The following is a 22,138-nucleotide window of genomic DNA, read 5'->3' as shown; positions in this document are numbered from 1 at the left end:
ACATCGTTTTTCCTGCCAATATAACCAGTGACCGCAAACCAATATCCTGTATCCTTCTGAAAGAAGCTCATGACATTATACTGAAATGCAAATGGAAGAGTTTTAAATTTAAACGTGTATGCCACATGGAAGATAAATGACATATAAACTGGATTTTGCATGTTGTGTCAAAAATGTGTTTGTAATTGTTATTTTATGATTCTATATATGCTTGCTGAATTTATATAACTCTTTATTATTTTCCTTGTTCTTAATAGTATTTCCTTCTTCATTTGTCCAATGGTTAAACTTCAGTTTTAATTATAGATGCTGCTGAAGTTCACACTTCTTTGACTCAGGAATTAAGCTTCCGTGGCTCACAATGTTCACTATCAATATGGGGCAACCATTACAGTGCCACAACTTCTTTTATGCATGGGGCATTTGTGTCAGAAACAATTTCTACTCCTCTCCTGTCTCCTCCTCCTTTATCTCCTCAGTTTACCTGCCACTGCATAGACAGGATGTGGCAGGTGGTTGTTCAGCTGACTGCCCCCACATAAGGAAGAGTCCTTGTATCTTTCTTTCTCTTCTTGTCTTCCTCTTCCTCCCCTCCCCCAGTCTCATGGCCAAGTCACATATAGCAAAATGATAAATCCACACAGCAGGCATATGTAGACCATCAGCAGTTGTGGCCATGGAATTCTGAGCTGGCATTTCCAGGCACATGATGGCCTGACTTCATTTGGGACTGTGATGTATAGAGAGAAGAGACTTACGTGTCCTACACCGTATTGTTTTCTGGACCTGAAATGGCCGAGAGTTGCCATTTGTTCCATTGGTACATGAAAGTTTCTAACGTAAACAGCAGCTCCCAAAGGCCATTTCAGATTAAGAAAATAATGTGTGGCGGGGGGATTAGGCCACATACACTGTGGTCCTGATCCAAATCAAGACCCCTGGGCCTGGAAATTGGGTTCCTAGCACAGAACTCCAGGTGCACATTTGGTCCAAACTTTTCATAGTGTCCATGGGTCTACCACATAAACTTTGTAATGTGTGAATCAGCCCCTGTCAGGTGCACAGTGTCCAAGCTAGAGAATAAAGTTTCCAGGACAAATGGAACCTTAGTGTCATGCACCTTGAAAACTACATGCCGAAGAGTGCAGCAGCAGGTACCCATCCCTCCAAGTGATGTTTCCATGCAGCTCTTTACCCACACTCAATTTTTTGCAGAAGCAGTGTTACACCATTTACACTGTTATTTCTAATCCATTGTCTTTTTCATATAGTTATTTACTTGTTTGAAGCCTTGTCTGGAAAGCCACTTGGAGATGGAAAGCCTCTTAGTCATAAGGTAATGTACACAATATAATTGCATCATTCTGTAATTATGTTGGACGATTTATTAATTTATATTAGTGTAAAGCTTGTTGAGTTTCTAGTAATGTTCCAGGTTGAGAGTATATTCCCAGTTTCTAGACACTAGCATATTATCCATCAGAAATCAGAGCAACCAATAAAACTAATTTTAGATTTAATAACTTTATTAATGTTCAGGCATCACTAACAAGAATGAAACATAAAATCTCTTTGCAATATAATAATAATAATAATAATAATAATAATAATAATAATAATAATAATAATAATTTATTTTTATCCCGCCCTCCCCACCTCGGCAGGCTCAGGGCGGCTAACAACATTTTATAAAAACATACAATAGTAGATAGTAGATAAAAGCCTTAAATTTAACAATATAAAACATTAAAACATTAAACTTAATAACATTAAAACCAATCCCAATAAGTGCAGTTATTCAGCGGTATAGGTCTTCAAACCGCATTGGCGGATCTTTAATTACCGATCTTCTTAGCAGTCCAAGTGTGCAAGTTTAAAAAGGGCGGTCTTGCAGGCCCTGCGGAACTGATCAAGGTTCCGCAGGGCCTGCACCTCCTCGGGGAGTCGGTTCCATAGGGTAGGGGCCGCGATTGAAAATGCCCGTGCTCTAGTGTTCTGGTATTTAATCTCCTTCGGCCCAGGGATGGTCATTAGATTTTTCCCGACTGACCTCAGTGCTCTCTGGGGTTCATACGGGGAAAGACGGTCCCTCAGGTAGGCAGGTCCTCGGCCATATAAGGCTTTAAAGGTAATATAAATGTTAATGGTAATATTTAAATGTTAATATAAAGTTAACATTTACAGAAGCTGATTAATCTGAAATGAACAAAATGGTAACATAGAAATGAAATAATTTTGGATCAAATTAAGATGAAATTATGACTAAAACTGAAATTAGTCGTAATTTGATAAACATCACAATCACTATAGCTTTTGCTCAAGTTAGCACCTAGGAGTTTCTGATTTCATTTATTGGTTTATTTTTATTACACATTTTTTCTGAGGCAGTTAGAGTGACTTATATCATTCTCTGTTCTACTTTATCCTCACAACCAGGGCTTTTTCTTAGCAGGAATGCACAGGAATGCAGTTCTGGCTGGCTTGGCATCAGGAGGTGTGGCCTAATATGCAAATTAGTTCTACAAAAAAGCCCTGTGCAAAACAATGGTGACATCAGGGGTGTGACCTAATATGCAAATGAGTTCCTGCTGGTCTTTTTCTACAAACAAAGCCCTGCTCACAACAACCCTATGAGATAAGTTAGGCTGAGAAAGAGTGACTGGCTCTAAGTTACACTATCACCTTCATAGTGCAGTGAAGATTTGAACCTGGGGGATCCCAGCTTCTGTATGCACATTACTTTGAAAATCACCAATGTGCAGAGATCTTCAAAAATTATGGGGGGAGGGGGAATGTGTTGATAGAAATAGAGATTGCTAACTGAAAGCATGCAAAATCAGATTGAAATAACATAAAAATAGATTTTAAAAATTAGATAAAGATAAAAAGTATGCAGGGCTGAGCAAATAAGAATTTGGAAGTGATATGCCCTCCATCTTTTTTATATTGAATGACTGATGGCAAATGAGTTTTGTGGGCATAAGGAGGCAGAAGTAGTTAAAAGTTTAAAACTGACACTGAGTTTGTGAAGTACTAATTTTTAGGGAGGCATCGTCAGAAATGTATACTGAAATAGAATATGGGAACACACCAAGGATTAATGTGTGGTTTGTATAATCCATACCAGTGTGTTATGGTAAAAAGAACCCTTTGCAGGCAATGTGCCAGCTGCTGCTTTGCAGAATGAGGTGGGAGGACTGCCTGGCTTCCCAGGCTTTCAGAGCAACCTGGCCTTGGAGAATCTTGTATACTTAATCCCCCTCCTCCCCACAGTGGTCGTGTCTTCCAGCCACAGTTGCTAAAAGCAGCCCATGCAGGTGTATTAGCTAGGAGGGGTGACATTGCATTTTCCTTTGAATAGGAATAGTGTTCCTAATGAAGGTGAATTACAGCATTTCTGAGTGAGAATCCTCTTATCTCTGACCTCAATCTTACTTTTTTTGAGCAGAGCTAATCATAGGTGTTCTAACGATTAATGCAATATCATCCAGAGGCAGAGTACACTGACATCTCTTTGATGCTCCTTGCTCTTTAGTGGCTATATTTATTCTCATCTGTCAAAAATACCCCAAACTCATTAGGAACAGCTAAAATTCTGGAGACATTTTTCTCCTGTTTTAAACGCACTGGTCCCTTGCAACAGCCATTTGATTTAGAACATTTTATATGTTTTTGTTTTCTGCTGTCACAATGACAACATAATTTAAACAGTAGAGTCTTACCTGAAGCTCTTCATATCAGTCTCCATTATTGTTTTCAGTCTAAACTATTACTTTTAATACCTTTAATTTAGGGTGGAGCTGTACATTGCAAGGCAAGTACAGAGTTCTTAACCTTGTATTTGTTTCATAATACTAATATAGAAGAACAGTATTTAAACCTTCCCTGCTTGTTTCTCTTGCTGGTTTAACCCAGGGCCCCACCCCATGCCCGCCAGGATCTAATACTGCAGATCCACATTCATGGTGGGAAAATTTGTATAATGGAACCCGATATGAGAAGACTTAAACACCAGCCTACCTGCGAATATTCTGCAAAAAAAAAAAAAAGATCCCACTCCCACATTTGTATTAATCATAGAATACATCTGCTGAGGTACTGGTAGTTTCAGTTCCACAAGGCAATGAAAAGTTACAGAAGAACCAGTAAAGTATACTAACATAAAAGGTTTCTATTGGTTTTAGTTATTGATATTGTCAGTACTGATGTTTACCTAAAAGACGGGACATTTTAATTATGTACAGAAAGTACAGCATTCTTCATTTATGAATGCATTGTGATGCATTAAGGCTAGAACTCGTAACGCTTTGCAACTTCGTGTAGTTTTATTAAAGTGAACTGGATTGTTCTGAAATAAAGGATATGAGGGAGGTGTATTTATCTCAGTTGGCACAACTAGTTTTAAACATGTGTTTATTGTTTCAGCACCATTAACAGTGGAATCCTAATCAGAATAACAGCCTTTTAAATATATTGCAGCCAGTGAGCTAAGCAGGGTGTAGCTGTGTTTAGGATTGCACTGCAATTTTCCAACTCACTCTTTACTAGGGTAGCCAGCTCTGTGTTGGAAAATACCTTGAGACTTTGGAGGTGGAGCCAGGAGAGGATGGGGTTTGAGGAGGGGGAATGGGTTTCCGCATGATACAGTGCCATAGAGCAGGTGTGGCCAACAGTAGCTCTCCAGATGTTTTTTGCCTACAACTCTCATCAGCCCCAGCCATTGGTCATGCTGGCTGGGGCTGATGGAAGTTGTAGGCAAAAAACATCTGGAGAGCTACCGTTGGCCACCCCTGCCATAGAGTCCACCCTTCAAAACAGCCATTTTCTCCATGGAAACTGATCTCTTCCAGCTGGAGTTCAGTTGTAAAAGCAGGAGATCTCCAAGCCCCACCTGCAGGCTGGAAACCCTACCCTTTACCCTTCAGAACAGTAGTTTTAGAATATTTCTCACAATGAAAAACTATGGATGTCTTTCCCTAAATTTTACATATGCAGCCACAACAAAGAGATGACTGAAGGGGAAGCCCAAAATAATAAAGACATAGGGTTATAGAAAAACAATGGGAGAACTGGGGTGGGGGGGAGCAAAACATACTTTCATGCTTAGACAATATTCTGATTAAGATATACGGTTCTCCTATTGACTGTGAGAGTGCTGGTTCAAGATCTGGATAAGATGATTTTATAAAAACTGTACGCACTATGCAAATTATATCACATGATATAGTGGATAATGCGATTCATCTCCCTGCTATTGGGCCAAGTCAGTGTCGCCTGTCTAATAGTGTTGTTATGAGGAAAGAACAAACAGGATAAAGCTACATTATAACTGTCTCTTGATTCAAGGTGAGAAAATGACACAGCATTGTGTTTTTAACATTTCAGTTCTGATGCAAACATTATGATTTGTATTATAGACAGAAATCGTGGAAATTGCCCTAGACCAGAAGGGACTTACAAATGAAAGGAAAGTTGCTTTTGTTGACAAGAACAGAGACCTTTATATTACTTCTGTTAAGAGGTTTGGGAAAGAACAAAAAGTAATCAAAATAGGTAAAAATTTCTTAACTGTAGCTGGCGTTCTGCAACAGATGTTTTGTTTTCTGTTTTATTATTGATAGAAGAAAAATAATTGCTCATTTTATAGTTCCTATGATTGATGCCAATTTTAAAAAAAATTGTGTTAAAATGGTAAATTTATTTTAAATTGTGTTCAAATGGTGAGTCATGCAGCTCAAAACACTGCAGTCTGATTTGCAGCTAGAGTTGACTCTTTCACTAGCTGTTGTATCATAGCATCTTTGCTTGCTGCTCCACTAATAAATGACTCCCAAATTCACATGGGAAGAACAAAAAATGTGGCTCATTCCCGCATTAGTCTTACTTAAGTGTCATGTAGGAAAATTAAATTTTAATGAAGGGTCAGACTAAAGACCCATGTGGTACACCATTCTATTTAGGGTTGCCAGGCCCAGCATCCAATAGGAATCCAATGGGGAGAGAACATGGGGAGCAGCTGTCAGCATTCCCTGAAAGTTATTTAAGTCCTCCCTAGGAATCACTGAAAATTCTTTGGTTTTAGCATAGAGTTTCAGTAATTCCTAGAGAGGCGTAATGTCACTTTAGGGGTTTTCCTGGAAGTGACATTGCAAAGTTGTTGACAATTTTTAAAAAATAAAATAAATTTATCTGTCTTGGCTAGTAGCTATTAATAGATCTTTATCTAATTCCCCCTTTTAAAGTCACCACCACATCTTGTGGTTTGCAAGAACAAAGTTTCTGTAGCAAGTAGCCATGCGGAAGGCCTCTCCCACATCATGTCAGTTCTGCATTAGTAAAGTGGAAAAAGCGATACTAAAGAGACTTCCATGCACAGAGGCAACACAGAAAGCATCCCATAGTGACTGGTACATGCAGGTTAGCATCATGTAAAGATAACATTCCAGTAGTTTGCTTGGCAAATATTTTTTGGAAGCACAGATGTAAGGAGTATGTGTGCAGTACAACCAATGGGAGATGTAATTTCTAACATCTGTGAATCACTTCATAGTTGATAAATGAACAAGCTTGCTGCCTTTTATAAAGCTATCAGCAATAAAATAGTGTTGACATTTAAACTGATGTCACTATATTTTACAGAGAACAGCCCTAAAATCTAAATGTAGTAATGCCATAACTCTTTGTATTTCAGGCTGTTTCTTTGTATGCCTGAGAGTACTTTGTTAGGAAAGCAATAACATGTGAAGGTTTAATTTTCAAAGTGCAAAGAGTTTTCACAAATGTGTAACATTACTTTCTAGTTTATACTGCACAGGTAAAAAGCAGATACTCAGAAGCTGTGTATAATTTTAATGAGAACTGGCAGATTTAAACAGTAGACAGATTATTTAGCACCATGGCTATGTGTACATTCGACACATTTATTGTTTTCAGAGGAAAAAGTTTACGTAACACTTATCTGGATAGTAATAAGGAATTTCTCCAGATGAACAGATAAAATATTAGGGTACTCAACATAGCTGCTGAGGTATATTTTAGGCCTGTCTTTAAAATATAGACCCTGAAAATTTGCCCAAATATTTCAATGTGTTGTAGCTAAAATTTGCATGGCATCGTCAAAAATTTAAGTTCTAAAGAAGCCCATAAAACTATGGTCAAAGTACTGTTCATGGTGAAAGAAACAGTGATGAATATAATTTTTTAAATTATTTTGTGCTGGATTTCAGCCATAAGGCCCTCAAAGTGGTATGTAACATAAAAGTATGCAATAATAAACACAAGAATAATTAAAAGCAATAAAACAACAAAACCAGTCACACTACAAAAAACAGAATGTTTTTAGCATCTAAATTCTGAAGGTTTCATGTTTTCCTACTCTATTTGTTGTATCAGCTAAAGCATACTGCAGGTACTGCTGCATAAAGCTCATGGGAAGGCCCTAGAACTATGTTTCTCAGTCTATGGATTGGGACCCCAAAAGTGGACTGCAAAACCTCTGAATGCGAGTCACAGGCCACTCCTTCCCTTTGCATAATTCTTTTGCTCCTCATTTTTCTTGCCAGCTTCTCACATTCATGCCTCTGCCTCCCCTTTCAATATAATGGGGGGGGGGGGGAGGAATCTGTCAGACAATTAGTAACTTTATAGTAGTAACTTAAAGAAGGAGAAAAATGCTGGAAAGTTTATAGTTGCTGTTCAGTGCATACGAAAGCAAGAGGACAAGAGAAAGAAGTGGGGATCACAGGATGGGAAACATCTGCAAAAAACACTGGGTTGGCCCTAGGTGGGTCACCATACCAAGTAAATGTGGACTCATGGGTCATCATATCAAAAGGGCTGGAAACAACTGTTCTAGGCTAACCAAACAGAGAGTGCTTCAGGATCACTAGATCTCCATGGAATGGCACCCCTTGTGAAAGGACATTTCAGAGAGGGCTAAAACATGGATGTCTGAGAGGTGATATGATAACCATCTTCAAGTACTTGAAAGGCTATCATATAGAGCAGCGGTTCTCAGCCTTATTGGCACCAGGGACTGGTTTCGTGGAAGACAATTTTTCCATGGACCAGGGAAGGGAGCAGGTGGCACTAGGGTTTTTGCAGCCCCTGCCACCGCCCACACGCCATCCCTTCTCCCCTTGGGGGTCTTTAAATGCAGGGGCGGGGGGGCAGACTGGGTCCAGGATTGTAAGGAGAGCTGGGAAGCTGGGCTGGTAGAAGAGCACATGCCGTCCAGCCACTCTCAGCTTCCCAGGTCTGTGACCCGGGGAGCTGAAAGCACCATTCCTGTGTGGCCCAGTTGCTAACAGGCCATGGACTGGTACCAAGGATTGGGGACACCCGATACAGAGGATGGTGCAGAGTAGTTTTCTGTTGCCACCGAAAGTCAGACCAGAACCAACGGATTGGAAATAAATCAAAAGATTTTCCAGCTAAACATTAGGAAGTACCTTCTGACAGTGCAATTCCTTAGTGGAACATGCTTCCTTGGGAGGTGATGGGCTCTCCTTCTTTGGAGGTTTTTAAACAGAAGCTAGATGACCATCTGACAGTAATGCTGATTCTGTGAACTTAGGCAGATCATGGGAAGAAGGGCAGGAAGGGTTGCTTCAGTGCTTAGTTCTCATGGCCTTTTCTTACATGTCCAGGGAAATGCTGATTGCCACTTTGGGGTTCAGAAGCAATTTTTCTCCAGGCCAGTTTGGCCAGGGATCTTAGAGGGTTTTTGCTGTCCTCTGGGCATGGAGCAAGGGTCACTGTAGGGCGGGAGGTATTCATCAATTTCCTGCATTGTGCAGGGGGTTGGACTAGATGACCATGGAGATCCCTTCCAACTCTATAATACTAAGGTGCTGTCCATTAATTCTTCCAGGCTTATGCTTATCGGTTGAATCTTTCAGACCACAAATTATACTTCCTGAGAATTCAAACATGAATGTTATTTTTCATAGAATATATAACTGAGCTAGTATTTCCTTGGCAAGGGAGGCAGAATATCCTGATGCCTGTACTGTATTAATAATAATAATAATAATAATAATAATAATAATAATAATAATAATAATAATAAATTTTATTTATATCCCGCCCTCCCCGCCTAGGCAGGCTCAGGGCGGCTAACAACAAAAGCTCTAAAGATATTCTGCTTACTTTCTCTTAAGGATCAATGGTACATACTTTGGCATGGAATGACACGTGCAACATACTTTGTGGACTTCAAGACACACGGTTTACAGTCTGGTATTATCCCAATGTAGTGTATGTAGACAAAGATCTCTTGCCAAAAATCCTCTATGAAAAAGATGCAAGGTATTGTTTATTTTTATACATAGTGCTTATTAATTACAAGCCTCCACTACCAAAGCGATCCCCAGTCCAGTCATTGGGATTCCACAGCGTAGAAGGAATAAGTGCAATTATAGGAGAGTATAATGGAGAGTAGTTTTTCTTTAATTTGAAGCAGCAGCTTAGTTTGGATTACTTGGAGCACTCATTTCACTTCTCAGCTCTTAGCCTTGGGAATCAGCAACCAGCTTTTCCCTAGCTAGCTGCAGATCAATGTTCAAATAATGTGTTTGTTTGTTTGTTTCAATGGCTACTTAATGTTGGGTTAGGCTGCAATCATAAGAACTTTTTTGGGGGAGTAAACCCTACTGAATTAAAATGGGCTTCCAAGAAGACCTGTTTAGAATTGTTCTTTTATGTTGGTTGCCTACAGACTAGCTGTTAATATGAAGCTCCACCCCCAGTCAGTGGCTGAGCTACTTTGATGTAGTCAGAGCTCAGAAATTCAAATCAGACTATGCTACTTCTCAAAACAACTTTCTGATCTGTAATAATTACTTTTTTCAACAGTGAATTTAGTAAAAATCCCCAGATTGTGAGTTTTGTTGGAAGTCAAATAACTATCAGAAGAGCTGATGGCTCACTCATTCACATGAATATTTCACCATATCCAACCATACTTCATGAATATGTGAGCAGTTCAAAGTGGGAAGATGCCATCCGACTCTGTCGCTTTGTTAAGGTAAATATAACATTCTGCAGCAAAGTTGGTTTTTGTTATTTTTATATATGTAGGAGTTGCAATCTAGCAATTTCTTCAGTTTTGAAAGAACTTGTTAGATTTCTCTATCTTCCTTCATCCTACACCTCTGCCAATAGGAAAGGCAACACTGTCACAAACTGCTTTAGAAAATCCCCTCTCAAAAACTGCTTGTGATGGTAATAAACGAACCTGCTGTTCAGAAATATGACGCACTTCTACATTTTTTTCCACATCAAGCCAATAATAATAATTATCCTGCTTGTTTATTATTTTATTTATATGCTGCTTTTCTCACTAAGACTCAAGATGGATTACGGAATAAAAAATGATGTGATCTGATATCATAAAATAAACAGTAACCAATGCAATAGGTTTGGGATTACAGAGTTAGAAAACAACAAATAGTAGAAAACAGAATTACAAAGGTAGAAGACAGTGTCATAAAAGCAAGATTATCTTTTTTTCCCCTTTTGCAGCATCAAGCACTTTTTAAATTTCAGATTACTAACAAATAATAGTGGTATTTTTCATGTGAAAAATTCCCATTGCCAAAAAACTGAATCCCCCAAAATAGCTTATTTCCTTTATCTATCTATCTATCTATCTATCTATCTATCTATCTATCTATCTATCTATCTATCTATCTATCTATCTATCTATCTATCTATCTATCTATCTATCTATCTATCTATCTATCTATCATTTATCTTCTGCCTAACCCATCTATCCACCCCATTTATATTACTCTTACTGATGTAGCATGCCATTTGTCTGATAGCAGCTGACCTATTCTCCATACGAACTCTGTCTGGTTGCCCACATATTACTCATGCTGTATCCTAGGTGCCTCTCTTGGCTCTTTAAATGTAGGCTTGGCAGACACCACAATACTGTGCATCCTGGTTTTGTTCAGCCAGTAGCCTTTTAAGAACACAGGAATGGAGGCTCATGCAACGCTGTGTTGGCTGCTTGTCTTGGCTCTTTCTGATATGAGCACAGATTCATGAGATCATTAAACTGTTATAGAGTGGTAAGTAGCATTGTTGCAGGTGGGAAGGAAGAATAGAAGACAAGCAGACCCCTTTGACTAATTATTTACAGGGTAGCCTTATTATGTTTTTTTTTTCCCTAAAAAAAAATCCCTTTCACTACCCTCCTCAATTTATTTCTGAGAACATAGACAACAACTGCAGATGAAGTGAGTCTAGTATTTCTCCTCTGGTTTAGCACAATTTAAAGGCTTCTTACATTATTATGATTTTCAGATGAGTCAAAAACAAAACTATCATTTTAGAAAAAAATTGTTGCCTCGGTAAAGATGATTTATACTTGGGCCAAATTCTTCATCTTGATTTTATTGAAATTAGGTTAATTTGGTTCATGCCAGGGGCCATTATAGTTCTCCGGTGGTCTGGACAGTGGGTCGGTCCGACTACTGGGTATAGGCTCCTCCTCCTCGTCACAGGGTCGGGTGCTCCAATCGATCCGGAGGGGGAGTGGCCTATACCACCCAGGACGCGCCAGTTCTTCTCCCGGCCCTGCACGAGGCAGGACGGTTTTTCTCCAGGCGCTTGCTGAGAAGCGCAGAAGATCCGGATTACTGAAACAAAACAGACCGGAAGCGTTGGGATCGGTCCCAACAACACCGGTGGCGGCAGTCTGCAGGGTCTACTCACGAGTAGACCTTGAGCAAACGGCAGACGACGCAGCGCTTCGTTCCCTCGCAGTCGCGATTGGAACCAAGCCGGAAGGAAAGAGAGGCGGCAAGCGCAGAGGCAGCGCGGTAAACCGCCCTACAGCAACAGGGCTGTGCGCGAGTCCACGGGGCTTCAGATGTAATGTAATGTAAAATTTTATTTATATCCCGCCCTCCCCCGCCGAAGCAGGCTCAGATGGGTCCCCAGGCTGCCCGCGTTGTCTCTCCTTCGGACTGCCTAGTCGTATAGGCTTGGCAAAGGAGTGAGAGAGAGAGGCCTCTGAGGGGGTTTGTTCCTGACTGGAAGGCAAGATACCAAAAGGCCCAATAGAGGGCGCAACGGAGACATTCTGTCTTCCATTCTGAGCCTTTTCCCGCTTCTTTTTTAGTTGCTTTTGCCTTTCCTTCCCTTATAGGGACGTGAGAAGCTACAAAATGGCAGCTAGCTCACACAGCAACTCACACAGCGAATGTGATCTACCTCTTCTGTCTGGGGCTCTGACTCCTCAACAGGAGGCTCAGAATCTTGACCTCACAGGAGAGGATGCCAAGTCAAATTTAGTCCTTTGGCTTAAGAAAGAGCTGCTAAAAGAGTTGGGACAGGACCTTCGTCAGCAGCTGGACTCCCCTGCTTCCCTACAACCAAAAAAGAAGGATGGAGGGAAAAGGGGCAGAGATACTAGTCCCAGTGACACTATGGAAGGACGCTCTAAGATCAAGCCTCCTTTGGGTTTGGATTCCCCCCCCCCCTCTTGAGCTCAGCTGAGGAATCAGAAAACTCTGAGCAGTCAGATAAGGAGGAGGGTGAACTGTCAGACAAGGAGGAGCAGACTGACACTGTTCAATCTAGGCTCTTTCCTTCTGAATACTATTCAAAATTGCTTCCCAAAGTACTGAGGACCCTCAGCTTTGTACCCACTCCTAAAGAAAATGAGGAGTTGGATCCTGATCTCCCCACAGGTTCAGGGGAGATGATGCCAAAATTGAGCAGTGCTCAGACAGGGGTTCCTTTGCCTGCGGCCTTTTTTGCCTTAGTCAAAGCGGAATGGGAACGTCTGACTAAGCCTAAAGCAAACTAATAGGTTCTCTCCAAACTTTATTCGCTTATTCCACAGGCTACTAAGAGATTAAAGTTACCAACAGTGGATGACCCTGTAACTAGCCTGATTTCCAATTCGGTCCTTCCTATGGACGCAGATGGTTTACCCAGGGATCCATGCGATAGGAGGGTTGAGCAGGCCTTACACAAAGAGTTTGAAGCGACATCTTGGGCCATCAAGGCAGCCACTACGTCTTCATTGTTTGCCAGAGCAATGTGCACGTGGTCTAATAACTTGGCAGCAGCAGACAGTGGAGCTCCTAAGGAGTTCAAGGACGAGTTAAAAAAAAAAAGATTGCTTTATCCGCTGCCTTCGTGGCAGATAGTTCATTAGACACCATGCAACTGGCGGCCAGGGCCATGGCATGTGGGGTAGCTGCCAGACGCAACATTTGGTTGCGTAATTGGGAGGTAGACACTGCAGCCCAAGCCAGGGTGGCAGCGGTGCCTTTTAAAGGAGCCTTGTTGTTCGGGGAGGGTCTCGATAGATACCTCATTGAGAACAAGGATAAAAAGAAGGTTTTACCTTCCAAGAGTAAAGAGTCGAAACAGAGGAAGTCCTTTCCTTCCTTTCGAGATTCGAAGAAACCATCCAGACCAGGTTCCTTTCGTCCCTTCAGAGGCAAGTGGCAGCAGAAGGGGCGTGATCCCAAACCATATTACTCTGGGAAGGCAGATCAGGGTTCCAAAAATCCCTCCAAGAAAGGAGGATCCCAGTGACTATGCCTCTCACCAGCCGACAAACAAAATAGGGGGTCGTCCTTCCCTTTTCACAGACATTTGGAATCAGGACAAGTGGGTTCTAGAAGTAGTGGAACAAGGTTACGCCTTGGAATTCCACTCTCTTCCCCCCAACCATTTTCGAGGGGTTCCCCGGAAAAAAGATTTATCTGCTCACAGAGCAATGTTGTCGGCCATTCAGCACTTGGTGAATATAGGGGCAATGGAGGCCGTCCCAGTACTTCAACAGGGTTTGGGGGTCTATTTGGTGATATTTTTAGTTCCCAAAAAGAACGGGGAGTTCAGAACCATTCTGGATCTGAAATGGCTCAACAAGTTCATCCTGACAAAACATTTCAAGATGGAGACACTACGGTCAGTATTGCTAGCCATTCAGCCTCAGGATTTTTTGGCTTCCTTGGATCTGTCAGAGGCCTACTTGCATGTTCCCATTCGGGAATCACACAGAAGTTTTCTACGTTTCTCCTACGGGGGGAAGCATTTTCAATATCGAGCCCTGCCGTTTGGTCTGCAGTCTGCGCCCCGGGTATTCACAAAAATTCTGGTGACCCTGGTGGCGGAGCTGAGATTGCGGAGTGTGGCCCTATTTCCTTCCCTGGACAACATTCTGGTGAAGGCAGGGTCCCACCAGCAATGCCTGGAGGGCATGCAGCAGACAGTGACCATGTTGCGCTCTCACGGCTTCGTGGTGAACCTAGAGAAGAGCAATCTGCTTCCCTCTCAGATACTAGTGCATCTGGGAGTGGAAATAAATACAAAGGTGGACAGAGTCTTCTTAACCCCAGAGAGACGGGAGAAGTTTTGCCTCCTTCTGCAAGGGGTGTTACAGCAACCGAAGGTGCCAGTCATGAAGTTAGCACAAGTCTTAGGGATGATGGTATCCTTTCAGGATCTACTGTCTTGGGCCAGATTCCACACTCATCCCCTACAATTTTTTCTGCGGCCTTTTCAGGAGATTATAAGGAACAAAATTCCCAAACTGGTGACACTACCGTTAGAGGTGACGTCCCAGTTACAGTGGTGGTTGAACCCGGGTCTTTTCAGTCCAGGTTACCCGCTTCGCGAACCTCAGAGGGTTTGCATGACTACAGATGCCAGTTTATGGGGTTGGGGGGCTCACTCACAGGATCAAATGATCCAGGGTCAGTGGGAGCCTCACGAGATGAAGCGCAGTATCAACTTCCTGGAACTCAGGGCGATCCGGTTAGGGTTGCAGGCAGTTCTGAGGGGTCACCATGTCCTGGTGAAAACGGACAACTCAACCGCCAAAGCATATGTAAATCGACAGGGAGGAACCAGGGTGAAATCACTTCATGCCGAGGCGAAGGTTCTCTTCGAATGGGCCGAAGTCAATCTCCTGTCAATCAAAGTGGTGCATGTTCCAGGGAAGGACAATCTGCTAGCGGATTGGCTCAGCAGACGCTGGCTGGACCAAACAGAGTGGATGTTACACAGGGACACCTTCCGTCTAATAGTGGACAGGTACGGACCTGTGTCGGTGGACTTGTTTGCCACGGCAGAAAATTGCCAAGTGGACAGGTTCTTTGCCAAGGTCAGAGACACAAGGGCAGAAGGAACCGATGCCCTCAGCGCCGATGGGACTAGTGTAGGCCTTCCCGCCCCTTCCTCTATTACCCAGGGTGTTACAGAGGGTGGCGGAACTAAAGGTGGAGATGGTGTTGGTGGCTCCCTTCTGGCCGAGACGGTCATGGTTCCAGGAGCTCCTGAGGTTGTCTATTCAGCCTCCTTGGCAGCTGCCAGGGAGGGACGACCTTCTGACACAGGGCAGCATGTCTCATCCTCAACCAGACATGTTGCAATTGACAGTTTGGAAGTTGAGCGGTTACAGCTCAAGGAACTAGGTTGTAGCACCAGAGTGGTGGACACTATGTTAGCATCGCGTAAGTGTTCCACTAATAGGATATACAATACCACCTGGAAGGTTTTTGCTTCGTGGTCTACCTTACGGGGGTGGGATTCGATGAAGGTGAAGGTAAATGGTATTCTAGGTTTTCTTCAGGAAGGGGCAGACAAGGGGCTTTCTACCAGCACGCTACGGCGTCAGGTGGCGGCCATATCGTCTATACAGGGGGTGCGGGGACGTAAGTCCTTGTCAGCGCATCCGCACATTAAACGGTTCCTGAAGGGTGTTGCTCTCCTTAAGCCCCCACAGGTACATAGATTCCCCTCGTGGAAGTTGAATATAGTACTAACTGCGTTGTGTGGGCGTTCCTTCGAACCTATGGCTTCCTGTGGACTGAAGGAACTGACTCTAAAAACAATTTTTCTGGTGGGTATCACTACAGCACGGAGAGTGTCTGAGTTAAGGGCCCTGTCGGTCGACTAGGAGCTTTGTGTTTTCCATAATGAAAGGGTGGTGCTGAGGCCAGACCCATCTTTCATTCCTAAAGTTAATTCTGTCTTTCATAGGTCCCAGGAGTTGGTTCTTCCAAATTTTTGTCCCAACCCCCAGTCTCCCAAGAAAAGGGAGCTGCACTGTTTAGACGTTAGGAGGGCACTTAGTTTTTACATTGATCGCACAAAAGACTGGAGGAAGTCTGATGCATTGTTTGTTTCATTTAGCAAGTAGTCGCAGGGACGACAGGTCTCCACTTTCTCCCTTAGCAGGTGGCTACGGAATGTATTGTTTTGGCTTACAAGGCCCAAGGTCAAACCCCTCCAGATGGGATCACGGCCCATTCTCTAAGGGGTGCTGCAACATCAGCTGTGTACCGGTCCTTTCCGTCCTTAGAAGCTGTGTGTAAGGCAGCGACTTGGAAATCGGTACATACCTTTACCAGGCACTATAAAGTGGATAAATGGGCTTCAGCGGAGGCGGCCTTTGGGAGTCGTGCGCTGCAGCATGCACTCTAAACAGGGAAGCCGGTCCCGCCCGGGGATGTTCAGCTTTGTTACGTCCCAGTAGTCGGACCGACCCACTGTCCAGACCACCGGAGAACGGAAGATTGGTATCACTTACCGTGAAGCTTCCTTCTCGGTGGACTGGCAGTGGGTCGGTCCGGCCCGCCCGTTAAAGGTTGAGCGGCTTCCTGAGTTTTGGAGATAGATCCTGGAGCAATGGTGCTTTCCCTGTGGGGAGGATGTTACCTTTGCTTTGCTTAACAGTGACTTTCTTTCAATCTGCCATTTGTATGGTGTGTTGAACTGTAATAAACTAATCTTCTCATTTATTCGTCCCTGTACGTGAATGGGGAGGTGGTGAAAATTTTTATTATTAGGGGGATGCGGCTTGGATACAACTGGCGCGTCCTGGGTGGTATAGGCCACTCCCCCTCTGGATCGATTGGAGCACCCGACCCTGTGACGAGGAGGAGGAGCCTATACCCAGTAGTCGGACCGACCCACTGCCAGTCCACCGAGAAGGAAGCTTCACGGCAAGTGATACCAATCTTCCGCTATCAGACAAAGGCCATGGTGCAGCTCATGGGTAGAAGGGCAGCAGTCAGCTCAGTCAAGCCACATGTGGCCTGGAGAAGCTGGCACTCCAATGGGTTTACCCAGCCTGAATGAGCCATGGACACCTCAGCAGAACTATGGGATGTACAGAGCTATGCAAGGTGTGTGTTTGGACAGCCAGCAGGCTGCCTCTTTCTCCCTTCCTTTGGTGTGTGTATGTGCGTGTGGCAAGGCACTTTTCCAGAGCTGTTTCTTCCTCTCTATCCACCCCTGGTTCATACTCAAATTCTAAAGGGATAGCCATTTTAAGTCTGTGGCAGCCTGGCCCCCCAATGACTGTGGAGTCTTCCTGCAACACAGGCAGCCTTGCGCCTGGGTAAGAGGCATGTTCTACCAAGCAAAAGGCTCATTATGCTAGTGGAAGCTTCCACCATTAGTGAAACAGAAACTCTGAAATTAATGCAAAGAATCTTTTGTCACCTTAAAGGTGTCATAACTTTATTGTTGTGGCATAACAAAGGTTTGAGAACCAGAGCACACTATGTCAGATGCATATACTACCACGTTGCCTTCATGCATGTGACTAAGTGAGCTCTGGCTCACCAAAGTCCATTCCAGAGTACACTTATTGTTATTGTGCTACAAGGCTCTTTGTTGCTTCAGTTCATACTGTGATTTATAATTAATGCGTTTGTCCTTTAAAAAGATGAATAAATGTAATTGAGGTTTGTCTGTTTTATTGCTGTTAGGCAAAATAGGTTATACTTACATTGTCACACCAAGATTACATTAAATAATTTCACTATAGTGTCCTGTTTAAATGTGTAACCTTATAAATAAAACGTTATTAAAGTGTGTGAAATTTCAGTAACATGACAGCATTCTTTTTCTTGTTTATTTGTTAAAATAATGTTTGTGTGTACCTAAACCAGTATGGTATAGAATGCTGGACTTGGAAGGCCTAGGTTCAAATCCCTGTTTGCAATGTATTTCGTCAAATCACTGTCTGTTAGCCCAACCCATGCCGCAGGGTAATTGTGAGGATGTAATTGGATAACTTGAATTCCTTCCAGGAAGGGTGGGATACAAATGTGCTAATAAATACATTCCTTGTACTATAAATATCTAAAAAGCAATTTTGTTTCAATCATTCCAAAGTTCTTCGTATTCATAATTGTCTGCCGCCTTATTCTTTCTTCTGTTCTCAATCTTTTCCTGCTTGCATTTGAGATAGAAAATAAAATTGTGGAAGTGTTTGTTCTCCCTTCCCTAAATGGTTACTATCAGAAAAAAAAGACACATTTTGTTAATTTGTTAGATAATGAAACTTCTCCAAAGCACAACTTGTTACATTCTGGAAAACTTTCCAGAAATAGTTCTGATGAGAACATGGAAAATGATGGTCTAGAGAAGTGCTGGGAAAAAGTTCAGTGGTGGAGTAGTGAAAAATCAGCTTCTGTTGCTCTCTACTGTGTCAAAAATTAATAGAAATTAGCAAGCAGGGATTTGGAAGAGGAAGCTATTATGTGGTTATTTTGATTGGTTCTTGGATTTCGGACCTTGTGTCTTGCAGATTCAAAGCTCTATGCTGGGGTCTAGAACTGAAAATATCCATATATTGAATATGCTGCTATACTTTCAGGCTGAGAAGTCCAGCCTTACCCGTTTTAAAACACAATTACACACACACACCAAAAAAGCTAAACCATTTTAAGACCCATTTGTTGGAAGAGTTAAGCATATCCTCCATGTTCTTCTTTAAAACAATGGCTTTGTAAGTGCTTACTTTTGACTGGATAAGGCCTGTACTTTGGAAACAAATAGTGGGAAATCACCTTTGAAATCATGTGATATTAGTGAAGGTCTACTCATCTTTATTTGGCTGAAAATGCATACTTGCATAACATACATAAAAAGAAAAATTGCCTTTAAATTAATCTACCGATTGCATTTTTAGGATCTAACTTTGTGGGCATGTTTAGCTGCAATGGCAGTGGCCAGTAAGGAAATGGATACAGCAGAAATAGCCTATGCATCCATTGGTGAGGTAAGAAAATGAGGCTTAACTTTTTTTTTAAAACCAAAACATATTTGTTACTTCAAACACACTAATTTTCTTGCAACATCTGCATATTTTTAAAAACAGATAGACAAGGTTCAGTACATCAGTTCTATCAAAGATCTTCCATCAAAAGAATCAAGACTGGCTCATATCCTGCTTTTTAGTGGAAACATACAAGATGCTGAAATGCTGCTTCTTCAAGCTGGCCTTGTTTACCAAGCTATTCAAGTCAACATCAACCTTTACAACTGGGAAAGGTAGCATATTTATACATTTTACTGTTATCAGAGGTTCATAATAGTAACTCTAGATTCAAGTGGATAGCAGCATTGGTCTGCAGCAGAAGAACAAAGTTTGAGTCCAGTGGTACCTTTAAGACTAACAAAGTTTTATTCTGTTTCCCATTGTCCTATTAGGTCTTTATCACCTAATTTTTATTAACCAAAATTGTTAATGGTAGCCCAGATATTTGAAAGGAATATTTACGTTGACTCCACTCCCTCTCCCAAGACCAGATATCTAATGCTAAAACAATATTTAAGAGAATCTGTTGTGATTTTTTTTTTTAAAAAAAAATTAGAATTAAATCACCAATGTGGGTCATTTATTTTTTCATTTTTCTTCAAAGAAGGATCAGACTGAGTCTTGCTGATGCTGGTAATATTAGTATATAATGGCCAGGATTCAGAAAGCTACTTTGGATGAGTGCAGGGGCTGGCTGGTACCAAAATGAAATTCTTTTACTGTATTTCAAATGACAAACACCCAGAGCCAGTTTGGTGTAGCGATTAAGTGTTCAAACTCTTATCTGGGAGAACCGGCTTTGATTCCCCACTCCTCCACTTGCACCTGCTATGGCCTTGGGACAGCCATAGCTCTGGCAGAGGTTGTCCTTGAAAGGGCAGCTGCTGTGAGAGTCCTCTCAGCCCCACCCACCTCACAGGGTGTCTGTTGTGGGGGAGGAAGATAAAGGAGATTGTAAGCCACTCTAAGTCTCTGATTCAGAGAGAAGGGTGGGGTATAAATCTGCAGTCGTCGTCTTCTTCTATTTGTTATTTATTGATATTTTAAATACAGGTTATCTTCCACTTTACAATTGGCTGGGAAGGGGAGGGTTAAGTGCTTCTTCCCCTCAAATTGTCCTCTCCCTAGGGTTGCCAGCCCTTTGCTGTCAACAAGAGAGAGGATTGGGGGGCCACAGACAGGCAGGAACAGCATTGTGTGATGCAGAGATGTAATTTCTGATCAGAAAACTGGAAGTGACATGACCATATTGCGCAATTTAGTGACATCACTTCTGGGGGTTTTGGCTGGAAATGACATTGTACAATTCCATCCCCGCTCCCATTTCACATTATTTCTCCATTGTGGATTGATGGAGGGGATAAGGAAGGCCAGTGGGGGTCCCACCACCAGAAGCAGGATATTGGCAACCCTCCCCACGGATAAACAGCATCTGGAGTACAGAATTGTGACTTAGTTGTGTAGTACCAGCCTCCAGGTCGACTCAGCCTTCCATCCTTCCGAGGTCGGTAAAATGAGTACCCAGCTTGCTGTGGGGAAAGTGTAGATGATTGGGGAAGGCAATGGCAAACCACCCCGTAAAAAGTCTACTGTGAAAACTTTGTGAAAGCAACGTCACCCCAGAGTTGAAAACGACTGGTGCTTGCACAGGGGACTACCTTTACCTTTTTACCAGACTAAGAGAATGAGTTGGGAAGTTGTCATTTCAAATGTCATTTCTTCCACAAATTCACCAATTTAGGTGAGCCATTCAGCCACCTTTCCCCAAGCTTGAGTCCCCTGTTTTTCATATTGTGGCTGTTTTTATAGAGAGGGCAGAAGTTTAAAACAGTGATTCACTCAACAGTTTCAATCCACATTTTATGGCTAGGGAGATCTGCATGAACAGGTGTTCCCAATTCATATCATTGTTGGAGAAAGCTCCTATGTGCATGTCCTTGTTAATTGTACAGAGCCTTCACCAACACTGAAACAAATGCCTCAGACTCTGCTCATGCAAAATTCCTTATGTATGTTGGAGCCATTACGTTAATGCTCATAGTGGATCCCAGATGTCACAAGTTAAAGTCTAGTAATACTTTCCCTGTGGGACCACAGTAGTCCATGGCATGAGACTTTATTTAAACTTGATAGTAATATTAATTTAAAATGATGGCACAGTATTTCTGAGAGTACTATAGGTAAAGGAGAATGCATAGATTTCAGGGTTTTTTCATAGTACTGTAAGGTCAGTAGAAACATAACTGCTTCTCATGACATACTTCATAAAAATGTGTCTAGCCCATCAGCTTTGCCAGCACTAATGCTAGGTTTCTTGTTGCTTTATGTCAGGAAAACTTTCCACCATTGCAGTCACTCGTACAGTGTATGTTTTTTTTTAAACCCAAGGTTTTGTAATAAGGCCAGTTTCTGAGTTCAGCCTGATGAGCTCATTATTATTTTCTTCTAGAGCACTAGAACTTGCTGTGAAACACAAGACACACGTTGACACGGTTCTGGCTTACAGACAGAAGTTCTTGGGTGACTTTGGTAAAAAAGAAACGAATCAGCGATTTTTGCAATATGCAGAAGGGGCAAGTATTCTGCAGAACTTGAATTTTACAATTTATTATCTTTTACTTTTCAGGACATTTTGAGGCTTAATTCCTAATGTTATACAGAGCTGAGCCAGTTTGTCAGGATACATCCCCTGATGGTATTGACTACCGTGCTGTGTATCTATTATACAGCTGAGTAATACTGAGATAGAATTGTTAGTGGGAAGAGAGACAAATTAGAGTCAGCTAAAAAAAAACCCCAACTGCTGGAGTTTTTGAGCTTGTGGTTTCACTGGTGCAAGCTGATCCAATAGAAGATTCTGCCTTAACCTGTTCCAGTGCTGACATAGTGTGAGACAAGCACAGCAACAGTACTGGTACATTTCAGAAAAAGGCACCCTTTGGAAAAACATAAGGAACGTTATCTGAAAATCATATGCAGCTTTTGGCAATCCACATCATAATTCTTATGCTTCCTCTGTACAACAGAGATAGAGACTTAGAAAAATAGCCT

The 22,138-nt window shown here is 42.2% G+C and overlaps 1 protein-coding gene across 2 annotated transcripts in view; it reads left to right on the top strand.

Annotated features, from left to right (window-relative positions):
• The window catches only part of IFT80 (intraflagellar transport 80), a 104,408-nt gene extending 82,670 nt beyond the window's left edge, over nucleotides 1-21,738 (top strand). For both annotated transcript variants that reach the window (XM_060242423.1, XM_060242422.1), the window contains 7 exons: nucleotides 1,272-1,336; nucleotides 5,418-5,553; nucleotides 9,162-9,309; nucleotides 9,856-10,027; nucleotides 18,959-19,048; nucleotides 19,148-19,320; nucleotides 21,537-21,738. In XM_060242423.1, the coding sequence (XP_060098406.1) occupies nucleotides 1,272-1,336; nucleotides 5,418-5,553; nucleotides 9,162-9,309; nucleotides 9,856-10,027; nucleotides 18,959-19,048; nucleotides 19,148-19,320; nucleotides 21,537-21,723 (971 nt within the window). In that variant the 3' untranslated portion in view covers nucleotides 21,724-21,738. The remainder of the gene's footprint in view (nucleotides 1-1,271; nucleotides 1,337-5,417; nucleotides 5,554-9,161; nucleotides 9,310-9,855; nucleotides 10,028-18,958; nucleotides 19,049-19,147; nucleotides 19,321-21,536) is intronic.
• The last annotated feature ends 400 nt before the right edge of the window (nucleotides 21,739-22,138 follow it).

This window comes from Heteronotia binoei, chromosome 6 (assembly GCF_032191835.1).
Source record: "Heteronotia binoei isolate CCM8104 ecotype False Entrance Well chromosome 6, APGP_CSIRO_Hbin_v1, whole genome shotgun sequence".
In the NCBI taxonomy this organism is placed as follows: domain Eukaryota; kingdom Metazoa; phylum Chordata; class Lepidosauria; order Squamata; family Gekkonidae; genus Heteronotia; species Heteronotia binoei.
This window is presented reverse-complemented; position numbering and strand designations above follow the sequence as displayed.